The following is a 14,039-nucleotide window of genomic DNA, read 5'->3' as shown; positions in this document are numbered from 1 at the left end:
TTGTTTTCGATACGTAAAAAATTCAATATATAAAGGACTCCATATAATGCGCGAAGGATAGCATGTACATAGAAATATAATAGACTATAAGCTTACCTTCTGTATAAACAATTTATGTACGTAGACAACACCACTACTTATGTATATGTATGAATACATGTGACTTATTTTATCAACATAAATAATTATTAAACCGTTCTCTGTATTGTGTGTACACGCGTGGGTACCTATATCGATTTTCTTTGGTAATGAGATGCTCTGTGAGGTTTTTCTTTATCGCACCACCACTGCCCGTGCCATTGTGAACGAACAGAGGCAGTGGCGGAGGCCGAGTGAACTGTCGCATACATTGTTGAAAATGCTAATGGCACATTTAGCCTTTGGTGACCTTTTCGTGTTGACATTTTTATTGCACGTCCGGGCTGTGCTTGATAAACAAAAAAAAAGAATAGAAAAAACGAGGATGAGGTCTGTATACTGCAACCGGGTACAGACTGTGTACGTATAACAATACGCACGCATTAAAAGTGTCGAATTTAGAGAGGGTTCACGGAGCTCGTACTAAACTCTCCTCACACTTTGAAATATCCAAAAAAAAAGTATAGGCAGATACCTCAAGCTGATGGGATACCCTTATCCCATATAATAGTAGTATGCGTAGACGATACAGTATCCTGCACGATACGGGGTGGACGGTCATAGATTTTTAGAAAATAATCCGGGCAACTGATATTACTACATTATGAATGTATTGAATGCGGAATAATTGTTGTCCGTACGCTGTTATTTAATTTATTATAATCTTCTGCGCAGTATCGCAATTGCAATGATTGTCCGCGCGCAACCGGACACGTATCGTTTGTAACAAAAATAAAAAAAATGTTTCCGATCCCAGGACGAAAATGTGCGAAACATTCACAGTTGTAAAGAGACATTTAGACTATCATCAAGTGCACTTTCAAAAACACTCGAACCCCGGTTGTGTTCGGGGTAGAAGGAAACAATTGAGAACACACCATATTGCGCGTCAAACGCGGACGACAAACGTTTTATGACGTTATTGTTTTTCACAGCGACCGACCGCTGATGTTATCCGGAAGAGATATTTCCAGCCGGAGTCCCGTAAAAAGGAAACGCGCGGAATTATTATTACGGAACGGAAACCGCGTGGCGCGTGCGAGGAAACCAATGACGCTGAGGTACCCTGCTCACACATTTATATATATACACACACACACACGCACACACACACACACACACACACACACACACACACACACATATGTTTAAGGACAAAGGGCGGCTGGTAGCGGTCGTAACAGATGTCCTACTCTCCTCCTTTCCACTATATATCTCTTTCTGCTTTACCCACCCTTTCTGCTTTCCCTCTATCCACGGTTTTTCTCTCTATCTGACGTCTTGCGTTCAGTCACCATCACCCGCCGCTAAACGCGATTGTGTACCACGGTGCACACCGGGAATAATATTATAGTTTCCTGCGCGAACGTCACGTATCGTTAAGCAAACGCATGAGACTTGCACTAGTGTTCCGCGACGCGATCGCACTGGGAATTTGGATTGTTGGAATTTTCTTGGAAAAAACAATGAACGAACGAACAAACGAATGACGAGAGGCAAACCTCAAATTAAACATGAGCCTGCGGACTAAACTGGATTTTTTTAATTTATTTTTTTTTTTTTATTTTAGTTCTCCTTTTCGATTACATCAATTTCGAAGTCTCCGTTTGGTAGTCGTAAAAGTGATCCATTGCTATTCTATTACGATATTATATTGTCTTTTTAGGAGTAGGTACCTCCATATGTTAGGCACATCTAATCGACGGCGTACCGCGAAAACGAAACTCTAGTACGTAGCTCTTTTTATTATACGCTTAAACTCTACAGTTAATTCACCTCTACCGCTCTTACGATAAAGGTTTAGCCCGAAAAGGACGCTATCAAGGTTTTGAACCGATTTCCTACGTAGCTGATATCGATAACATAATAATTGAAATGGATATAACTATGGGAAACGTAATATATTTTTTCGTGGACGATATCATAATAATTTTATGCCGAACAGATTTATTACCGCGTTCGTTGAACGGACACGAATATTATGAATTACTGCTTCTGCCGTTCAATCTATTCTCTCACCGCGGAATTATATTTTACAAAATACGTCAGTGCAATCGATCATGCATCAACGGTGTGAACACGCACACGCATGCACGCACACGTATATACATACACGTGCACACACGTTACTCGTTGTATCATTGTACACTTAAATTTATAATTTTATAAACTATACGCATGGCGCTACATGACGCCATTTCACGAAAAAGCTTCAAATAAATTAATATAAATCAAAGCTAGTATACAGTAATTTATTTAAAGCACGTGTAGTGCGTGTGATTTTCAAAGAAAATGAATATTAACAGTGAGAATTAATGTGACGAAAAAATAAATATATAAATAAATATTATATATTAATATTATAAATATATAATTTAGAGGCGTATGCGCGTTTTTTATTACGCGCGCCGAGACCCAACTCTTTACATTGATATAAAACTATATGCGCGTATATACACCCGTACACGTATATAATTTGTGAGTTATACTAATATTTAATACATATACCCGGGTATAGGCAATAATATTGTGTGTGTGTGTTTTCACGTGGCCATAAAACACAATGGGAATCTCGACGAGTGTGTATATAATATTTATGTGCGTGCGCAATGTAACTATTTATAATACCACACGCCAAAACCGTTTGCTATTGACTTGCTCGCGTTCACGGTTTTGCGGTGAAAAAAAAAAATTCAAAATACATTTCATTAAGGCATTTTCAGTTAAATTTATCTGAATAATGACATAAGGTTACTGGCCAATGAGAAATTATTTTTATTTGATACAATACAAAACAAAGTTTTTTCAACGGATGAAGATTAATACAATTAGTTTATACATATTATTCAATAGTATAAAGAGATTAGTTTGACAGATGAAAAAATTTAATTTTTTTTTGTTTATAAATGTTGTGAACTAATATTTTTAAGTACATTGTTTTGAGTTACAATATGAAATAATTATAATGTGTATTTATTTGAGAAATTTGAAATGACGATCCCGAGATTACTAATTTTATAAATTGTCAACGACAGTGCAAGTACCTAGTATGGTTAGATATCGGTCATCTTACGAGTAAATTTTTAAAATAAAATCCAAGAAAGTCGAGCGTACATACCATATAGTGTGCATATAATAAAGTGTATAAGGTAATGTTGCGTTGTAGACGGGAGATAAAAATGCGGCTAGTCAATGAGGTTTGTAGGGGGTGAAAAATTGGAGCAACGCGTGTGAGAATGACAAATGAAACTTACATGGCACCGACATATAATGTGTCACGATTTTCATCCAAGTGAAAAGTCCTGTAGTACATTCGGCCGCAGGACAACTCTCGCACGTGATCTGTAACAGACAAACAAACGACCGTAAATTTATGCCCACATTTGATGAGGAGATCAAGGCACATTCTTAAGTGACCTCTGAAAGGAAAGCATATCAAATATATAAAACGTATATACGTCTGTGTGTGTGTGTATGTGTCTTATACATTTTATGTATTATGCAGTAACACGTCATGTATAGATAAAATATACAATTATTTTATTGTGCTTTGAAAATATTTAACAGAATTATTACCTAATTAATATCTCGCACGTTATGCTAATTGTAGATTGACATAAGTTTTAATTTGTTTATCTCCGTAGTACGTATGATATGCGCAAATGTGAAATAAAACGCTCATGTTTCAAATGTATCATTTGAAAGAAAAATAAAGTCATATTACACGTCAAAAAACGGTATTTTACATAGTACGTGTATTCCGTTATGTAATTTCAAACCATTGATAATATACCAACATTATTCGAAAATACTATATCCAAACGATGAGTGGAAATTAAAGTTTTATGAGTGTTCAAAAAGTTTCATTTTAACACAAATTACATACGTATCGCGCTGCTGGCATTCCGAACATGACTGACCAATTGAGAGGAACTGTCAATAGAATATTACCATTAATTATTATTGTTAAAACATAAACGACTAACAAATTCCCCGATATTGATATATTTTAATTATTTTTCTTACGTAAAAATCGACTAAAGATAAAATATTTTCATAAATTTACATGAATGTTGTAATTTCCTAAATTATTTGCATTTCTATCTTATTATGACTAATATTAAAACAGTTATAGCAACTATAATATTTCACGGTATTTTTTTGAAATATTCATGATACTCATAGATTGTTTTCGTATTTTTTTTTTTTTTTTGTATGGACACTTATTTTATTTTTAATATACAAAAAAAACCTGTTTCGAGTGTAAATTTTTTAGAGGTTATTACGTCATTATTTGGTAAAGATTATTATCAACATTTTAGGACGTTACAATTTACTTAAGTATATGAAATAATGCATTCACGATTAGAAGCGAATATGTTGCAAAAGTCGAAATTGTATTATATTTGCGAACACCTAACTAAAGTATAAGTAGGTACGATAAAAACTTGTTTAAACGAAATCGAGACGGGTCTTTGGGTCGTACGTTTTCGTGGGGCGGTCCTCATTCCGACGGGTCATTGTCGTGTATACCCCTCGGAGAGGTTATTTTTTTTTCGTTTTACAAACTGTAAATTACTAGCAGTAGTGTGTGTACGCGTATGGGTAAGTCCTCGCCAGTTAAACAAACTCGTCCGCAGCGGTGGTAAGGCGCAACGGGCCGAACGATAAACTTGCGTTGCCGCCGAGCCGCGAAAGTTTAAAATTTACTACAATGTACATAAGCGTATAATGTATAATATGCACACTCGATGACTGGCTATATACACAAGTCTGAATACTGAAACGAGGAAAAAGGCAACTAATGACTTTGAGAAAGATTTCTATAAATTAATGAGCAACGCTGTATTCTGTATGTTCTTTTTTTCTTCTTCTTTTCTTCGCCTTTTCCCCAAATTGTTTATGTTCTTATGTTAATTGTTAATGTAATTGTAATTAATATTATTTATATAATTATTGTTCAAGTTATAATCAATTATTCAGGGTAAACAATGGAGTCCATGAGGAAACGGATTATGATAGAAGTAGTATCCAGTTAAAAACGTTTACAAACATTAATAAACCGTACAACCTTTAAATATTGTACGGATTTTGAGTTATCATTAGTTAGCCACGTGGTTTAATGTAAATTAAATTTTCAAATTCGTTTTGTATAAAATCACGTTTTTTGTGTAATGTCGTTACAGCGAACAATCGAGTTCTTTTGAACATAACATAATGTGTATTACATTTTGCATTGTTCGTTTGACCAGTTTTGTTCGCAAAAAATAAAATATATCAACGATATTTTTTGCACTTTGACTTGGTTATAATATTTTATGCTTATTATTTTCATACAAAAATCTTGATATAATCTGTAAAAGTAATAATTTCGTTTTTTTTTTAAATTCTAATTTTTCATATATTGTTAACACATCAAGAAAAAAAAATACAATTAAACTTCTCAAAAAATTTTACTTTGAACTCATCATTACTATATCTATGTACTCTCCTTACGACGTCATTAACCGAGGTTTATAGATTATAATAATTTATAAATGTTGGTCTTTAACTACCCGATTCCGTAGTATGTATTTTTTATAATCAAAATGGGAATAACATGGTATTAGCAAATAGGAAAAAACAAACATCAGGGCATAATAGTGTGTGAAAAGTGTTTTATATTATTCTAAAGTTAATTTTTTTTTATTTACTATCTTCTTCATATTGTACTCCGTCAGTCTAACGAGATAAGACCGACACGGATCGGCTTTCATCGCTGACGATAAGACAAATAACGGGAGACGTAATACATGCAAACCGGTGCGCGAACTTTAGTTTAAATCAACAGAATAAAAACCGTTTCATCGGTGGAGGTGGCACGAACAACAAAAATTAAGCGGCTACCCGTGCAAAATTATATACTACAACGGTGTATACTACCTATTACAGAGCTGCAGCACGGAGAGACGGTTTAAATTGGTTTTCTCGATTAATTTACGATCGAGGCGACGCGCCACTCGAGTTGGCCGCGAATAAAAGTTCTTTTCCCCCATAGCGCCGCGTTAAATTAGTGCCAAACACGTCTGAATACATTATAAAATACATATATATATATTGCAGATAACACGACCGTCGCGGGCAGCAGAGGGGACGTAACAACGGTCCCCGGGGCGCAGTAACGCCTTCAATTATTACACGTGCGCGGGGGCCGACGAATTCACTACGGTACTACTCCTCCCCCAACCAACACCAAACGTATGTCGCAAAAAAATGAAAACGCACGGAGGAGAGGAAAAAAAACCAAAAACAAAAGTATAAAAAAAAAAATAAAAAAATAAGCCAACGTTAACAATAACGATTTATCACGGTGTGGGCAATATATAACAAACAGCGTGCACCTCGTTATTATTATTACAGCGGCGCGTGTGTGCTCGGTGACACCCGGTAATATCGAAAGCGGATAATCATATTTTCTACGCGGTTTTAGCCCTCACGCACGAGGTAGAAGGCGGGGGCGCTGCTCTTTTATTTTCAATTTCGCTACCGCGCATATTGAATATTATGTTTTATGACTTTTACCCGGCCGCGTATGTGCGTAAGTGTGTGACATTATTGCTAACCAGTGCCAGAGAATACGGAGACGAATACGAAACGCAACCCATAATGAGCGGTCCCGTTGTGTCTGCGGAGGGGCGACGACTCATTAACAACGAATGTTTCGGAGATTATTAAAACGACGTTACAATAACGCAGAAGAAGAGTGTATATATTTGCGGCCTAAACGAGCCCGTATAAACGTATACGATTATTACTCGTGTGTACGTGGATGAGAGGAGGGTTTCCTCCGGGTTGTGTGCTGCTCCATTTTTACCACGTCAACGGTGTGACCCGGCCAATGTATACAGTGTGAATTTTATCGGTGCCGCATCATAGACTCACTCCATACAGTATTTGTGTGACTTCAGCTATGCGTATTCCGTCGAATCATAATTATTTTTTAAATATTAGTTTTTTAAGTTATGGATATTAGTGTAGACAAAAACTGCAAATGTAACGGTTCGTTATTAATAGATACCAGAACGGTTTTGAATAAATTGTTTTACACACAGATATTCTTCTCGACGATCGGAATCTGTTATGTCATTGGAGGAATTCCAGCGATCGGAATTTGAATAAATGAATAATTTAAACTTAAGCCCGGGTCTAGCTCACTTAAAATAATACATGTACGAATACACGTTTACACATTATATGATACGCGCTGTGATAAGTGTTTACACCGTTGCCGAATAATAATAATAATACGCTGCGCAAACAACGCGATTCAGATACGTCGAAGACGCATAATATTCATAACACGTCGATCCGATATTTTTTCGTCCCTCATCAGCTAAAAGCTGTGTAACGCGATTTCCAGTTGAAATCACACCCATACACGACGTGTAAGTGGTTATACCAGGAAACCGTCGAATCAAACACGCACTTTATCTGCCTGGTTACCCGGTTATGCAAGAATTTGACGCAATCAATGTAAACGTTTACCGAAAGATGAACACGACTGGAGCACAGGGAAAAGGATCGGATTGCAGAAAGTCGTAGTAATATGATTAATAAAATTGAAATATCGCATGTAACAGTTGTAGAAAAAATGGAAACGTACAACGACGATGGCGTCGATAACGGAGGGTAAAAATATCGTAATGTGCGGTCAAGGGTTTTAGGATCACGGAACACGTGTTTGTACAAATGTAACGTGACTATTCGATATTCGCGAATATCTGCCGACAGAGTTATCCAGTGCTAGACTATACCTGCCCTATACACTCTAAAGTTCGCTTGCCAATATTTATGGCCCTGTTGCGGAACTCCAAGTGTCCGTCGAACTCGTAATACATATAGTTATTAATATAACTTTTAGCTATCCCGCACGCTAAGATATAGTGATCTATCTTCTGAGCATCATAATTGACCGTTGACGTCATCAGCTATCTCACCTCCTGTCGTACAGTAACCGATGTTGACCGGTGTCCGATATTTGAACCGATTCGACTAAAAAACGGAGGAACGTTGAGCTTACATAAAAGAGCCGTAACACAAAAAGTGGATGACTTCCCAGGTAGAGTTTTATTGCCACCCCTACACACGTTCTATACAATTTTTCAAGAACGGTCATATTTATTTCACACGGTCAACTTTTGATAATATTATAACGGAAATAAAAATCACATTATGGTCGCTATGCAAAATCTTAAAAATGGATGATGGATTATGGTTACAAAATAATGCTGCATCCCCTTAATTTCAAAATGATTTGGCACCCGGGGCAATAGTCCCCCTCACCCCTCTAAATACTAATGCAGCGGGTGGCGCGCAAAGAAGTATTTATATTAAATCTTGCGCAAATTCAACGATAGTACAATTTGGTATGTTTATTAAGGTATTTATTATCACTCAGGTGCGTGCATTTGGTATATTAATACTATTATTATTATTATTATTATTATTATTATTATTATTATTATTATTATTATTATTATTATTATAAATAAGACAAAGCTGCGCCATGCTACAGCAGGTTTGCAAGTCAGCGCGTTAAACAACGGTGTATGCACAGGTATACACGTTTGTTTTTAAATTATGTTTTCTTGAAAAATGTGTTTCGTCGCAAAAGTTTTTAGTAAAACTTTCGCAGCGAAAATTCATCAAATACTGCAGCGCGTACACGTCAGAAACATTTCTGCAGTTCTGCATATAGTATATATATTATGATAATGTACTTCGTGTGTTCGCGATTTAGACCAAGTTCAGTCACTCATTAATGTACGCATCGTTCTGATCAAACGAGCAAATAATAAAAATAAAAAATAAAACGGTAGGCGCTATTAAAGTTTAAGGTTAAAATGATGATAGATATTAAGTGCGGTTAAAAAATGAAAAAAATACCAAGTAGAAACTTTTATTTAACATTATTGGCAGTGTTTTACAGACATAGCCGATACAAGTCATCCACAATGAAAATTCTGACGGAAACGTGTCGAGAGAACTCAATATTTCGCAAGTCATCTTATTTACATTTCTGAAAGTTTTTTATTTTATATTTTCTTTCTCACCCTCGACTTTCTCGTTACCCTCCATCTTATTTGCTGCCCGGGTAAAACGACATGAAGGGCCGAAATGCAGGGAACAACTATTGAATGTTATTCTCCGTTTCTTTTCCCTTCGGACAATTCTCTATTTTTATTTTCCACGTTTTCTCGAAGTTGTACATGTCAATGTTTTAAGATATTGAGTTGAAGGTATATACGTAGACGCGTGCACACGCCTACGTTGCGTTTACGTGAGGTAATTTCAAAGGCCAGAGGTGGTCTTCGGGAAACCGAACAAATGACACATGTTCTTTCACGCTATATTTTTTATTTTATTTTTTTACGTCACCCCAATCACTGATGAACTTCTTTTTATCTGAGTTCTTGTCGTAATCCGCACGAGCGTTAAACATTTTTTCGAAAAATCATCAGATTCAATTAAGTAATAGTCCAGATTCGGGCGTTTAGGGACAGTACACGTCGTGATGGAAAAATATGACGGCAGTTCAAACCAATCAATACTTTTGTGCGGGCTTAGGTTATCTTTGTAACCGAATAAAAATGCTGGGTTTAAAACTCGAAACCCGGGGGAGGTTGATTTTCAACGACATCAATCGTCAATATGACGTCAAAAACGATGTGGACGGGGGATGGAAAAAAATGTAGAAGCGAATAAAACTTCTTGAAAGGCTACGTGACTTACTGCGTTGAATTATTTCAAAACTGACAAGGTCCCCACGACGCCCACGGTCCAACGGTATTTATTATATTATTGATGGTTTTACAGAAGTTTACCAGGAGCGTAAAGTTAACATAGTGACTAATTTTTAAAATGTAATCGACTCAGTGAGATAATAATAACGAGAAATGCACTTAGTTGCTAAACATATTTATAAATCTTGTATAGAAATGCGTAGCAAGAAGCTTTGATACAATGAATTTAATTAATACAATTGAATGTAAAACACGTCTGAGAATATCAAAATATTTCACAAAAATAAAACTGTCGAGATTAAATTGCGTTTGAATTTCACAACTTTGCAAACTGATTTAAGTACTTATCACTATCCTTATATAATATGCGTGCTTAAATCGGGTGTGAGATTTTCAAAGGAAAAATAGTGAACATTCAGATTTCAGATACTAGTGGAAGCGTTCTTTTTGCATGTGTATGTGTGAGCAAATACATCCATTTAATCATTTTCGTACTGTTAATGAGCTCAAGTTTTTTAATTCATCATAATTCACTCAAAATTCATATGCATACTACTTTTGTTTTTAGGTCTGTGTCGTGTACAAATTAAAGCAAAAAAAAATCTGATTTTGTTTTTTAAGTTAAAACGTCAACATCACCGGTTTGTTTACGGTTTTGTGAATCCATTTTCTAGTGGCAGCTGAACTTTTTTCCCGGAATATCTGACAACCACAGCAGTCACGAAAGAGTATTTTTTTTTGTTTTTGTTATTTTTTTGTTATAAGATATATATTGTAAATAAATTTAAATATAATACACAATGCACATCATATATTTTATCTTTTTTTCATGCATTTTAATTATGTTTGTTGTTTAACACTTTATAAGATTAAACTACTAAACTTTGCATTAATGCAGATTAGTATAAATAAACGGCAATAGGAGGTAAATTACAATTTGTGAATAATAATTATATTAAATAACTTATGCATAGTAATGGATGTATTTATTATCACATTATTAATTGATTGCATAATATGTAATGCGTGTTCGAAGAAATTTTATTAAAAAAAAAAAAAAGAATTTAAAATTTTTTTTATGAATTTTGTCTTGCATTCCATTTCCACTATTTTAGTCCATATATTAGACAGTACATACGTTTGTCATGAAATTACTTGTAACAGTAAATATAAGTCAAACCACGAAGTTATTATGTGCAACGCGAATTAACAAAAATTAAAACCCAATCGCTAGGCGAGAATTATTTGTCATTATCGTTATTGACACTGCAAAGTCGCCATAATTTATGCTCAGAACAGCAGTACAGTATTCGAGTCAGATTCTCTTGTAAGATAAAATTACGTGGTTACCACGAAACCGACTCACATTAGTATGCGAAAGCATATTTATTTATATTTTTTTATTTTTTTTTCTCCACACGGTCTCGCCATAAAACAAAATAATGCGATTTGACACATTCCAATAAAATATAGTTTTCCCCTTAGTTTACGACTTTCAACATGGCCCTTCTGTTAGGCCCTACAATGAAAATTAACATGAAAGAAAGAGACAGAAAAATTAATACGCATGTACGAGTAGTGTAGGTAAATATAAATTGAGATAAATTTGCGGAACGTCTACAGGTGCTCTCGGTTCCTAATGAGCTTTGAAAACACAAAAGCCTCTGCGTCTACGTGGCGGAAAGGGGATGGTCGTGCGGGTACTGGGCGGTTGTTTATCGAGGGTACTCCGGTAAGACATAAATCTTTATTTACGACCGACTCACGACTCACCTACTCACGAAGAGCACTACCGCAGCCGTTGGATCCACCTCGGTTATTCATAACCCCTTTCGCACGTTAAAAACAAAAAAAAAATAATGCAAACCGAACTCGTACACCATTATTTTCATTTGGGGGATTACTATTTCACATGGGAGACATACTGAAAATTCGTAAACTATTCCAACTGCGGAACGCAATAAAGGCTGTGCACGAACTGGAAAAATGTTCACTTGTACATCCGGGCCGATTAAATCCTCAGGCTTTCTCGGATGCCATTACGCTTCAAAGGTCGCGAAATTATCTTATATATGTATGACAGTATAGAACTTTGGGACTGTTACATATTGATAATATTTCATATTCTTTTGAACAATCACCCGTTAAAAGTCGTTGACAAACAGAAAGAAACTAATATCAGAAGGAAAATGAAAAAGAAAAAAAACTCAACAGTTTGCGTATGTACACACAAATGTGATTACCGAGTGTGAAAGCGGTTTGCATTTTTATAACAGTATTTATACGAAATAATATTTAAGTCGAGATCAAAAATAATAGGCGTGTACAAATATAAAAGCTAAAAGAATAAAAACAAAAAGCATTTCGTGAATTTGTAAATGTTGAACAGAACGAATACTGTGTTCCTATTATTTTATATAGATAGATATATGAGGTTTTTTTTCCTCATTAAAATAAAATACTGATGTAATAGTAAATATTGGCACCGGGCACATTAAAACAAAAGGAGAATATTAATGAATTTTATTCAGTTCATTTTAATTTTGTAGCGTATTATTAGTCGTATATGAGTTTATGTTCTTGATAAAAGCAATTTTACTAACAAACAAGTCGTTTAAAATATTATTAAAAACAATAATAATAATCCCACCATGAGCGCTTTGTTACAAAATTGCACACTTAGATTAAATTGGAAAATAATTAATATAAATATTTATTTGATATAAATCTAATTTTTTTTATACTGTATTGTATCGCATACTAGTAAATCGTTGCAATTAGAGCCATGAAAGTCGTGTGTGTTAATATATTTCAAGTTACGTAAAAAAAAAATAAATAAAAATAAGACAAAATGATAAAGCGCTGCAATCGTGCGCAGCAATTAAAACATACATAGACTAAGACGAAAATACTGGAGTTATACGTCTCATTAATAATATTATGTATCCGGTACCGACGAAACTGTACGAAGGAAACCCGCACACCTGTTATTACACGTTTATTACGATGGAAGAAGAAATTACAGGATGAAATAAATTGATTTTCTCCGAAACATTAGAACGCGTCGCCTTGCGCGCTCTGGCAATGTGCGATGCGAAATTTTTGCGCATTACGCGAAGAAATCGTCGCGATAGGTACGTTCGCGCGCGTGACCGATGACGGTAATATAATACGGGCAGCTCCGACCAGAGAATTTGTGACGCGTACGTATTTATTCCGGTGCTAAATTTTTAGTCCTGACCGGAAACACGTCGATCCTGGAGGGGGGGTCGCATAAAACGAAAACGTCGAAACGATTTAATCGCGCATGGTATCGGTTCAGGAATTCCTGTGCCTGTTTACTTGAAAAGCGTGTACGGTGCACGGGGACGTGAGGGCGCTGATCCTTCGATGCAGTTTAAACGTGGGCGCGTGCTCGTCTATATGTGTTACGCACGCGGCGGTAGGGGATGACGATGAACGGAAGCCGTTTGTACGGATAAAACGATACACACGAATCGTTCGGGTGCGCGCGGAGAGAGTAAAGTTTAACAAAACTGCAGACATCAAAGAGGGTCTATCTGCGTGTATATCTAGCTTGATGGTTGTTCCGGTGCAAGGGAAAGTGGAAAGACGGAAAAGATAGAATAAAGTGAGGAGAGAGAGAGAGAGAGAGAGAGAGAGATAAGATACGAAGGAGAAAAAAACACAAGACTTGATGGTTTTTATATTATATTTTTGGCAAGCCACTCACGTCCGTCCACGTCCGAGTTTAATTGTTTTCGATACACATGGAAGAGTGTACGCCCGGGTTAGACCTTTCCATCTTTCTCCCTCGTTCTTGACTTACAGCCTTCTGCTGGGCCTTCTTTTGGTTCCTCCTACTCTATCTATGTCATCCTTCACTTCGGATATATTACGGTTTGTCGTTATACGCGCATTGTTGTAATCGTTTGCTAGAAACTGGAGAAACAAACCACGCAGAATTTCAGATTGATTCTGTTTATTATTATTATATGGCCAAACCTTGCTAAAAGACATTGCGTGCAAAAGAGTTGCATGGCTTCGAGTAACAGACGGGTAATTTTAAAATAAACTTATCTAAAACTACTAGGTAGGCATTTCAGATGATTTTGAGCG

At 35.7% G+C, this 14,039-nt stretch overlaps 1 protein-coding gene across 6 annotated transcripts in view; it reads right to left on the bottom strand.

Annotated features, from left to right (window-relative positions):
- LOC112684558 (semaphorin-2A) overlaps window positions 1-14,039 on the bottom strand; it is a 478,554-nt gene that overhangs the window by 98,240 nt on the left and 366,275 nt on the right. For all 6 annotated transcript variants that reach the window (XM_025556135.1, XM_025556136.1, XM_025556134.1 and 3 more), the window contains one exon: window positions 3,393-3,480. In XM_025556135.1, coding sequence (XP_025411920.1) covers window positions 3,393-3,480 — 88 coding nt within the window. The remainder of the gene's footprint in view (window positions 1-3,392; window positions 3,481-14,039) is intronic.

Source organism: Sipha flava, unplaced genomic scaffold, assembly GCF_003268045.1.
Source record: "Sipha flava isolate LNK unplaced genomic scaffold, YSA_version1 252_pilon_pilon, whole genome shotgun sequence".
Classification (NCBI taxonomy): Eukaryota; Metazoa; Arthropoda; class Insecta; order Hemiptera; family Aphididae; genus Sipha; species Sipha flava.
Note: the sequence above shows the minus strand (reverse complement) of the source record. Positions and strands in the feature narration are given on the sequence as shown.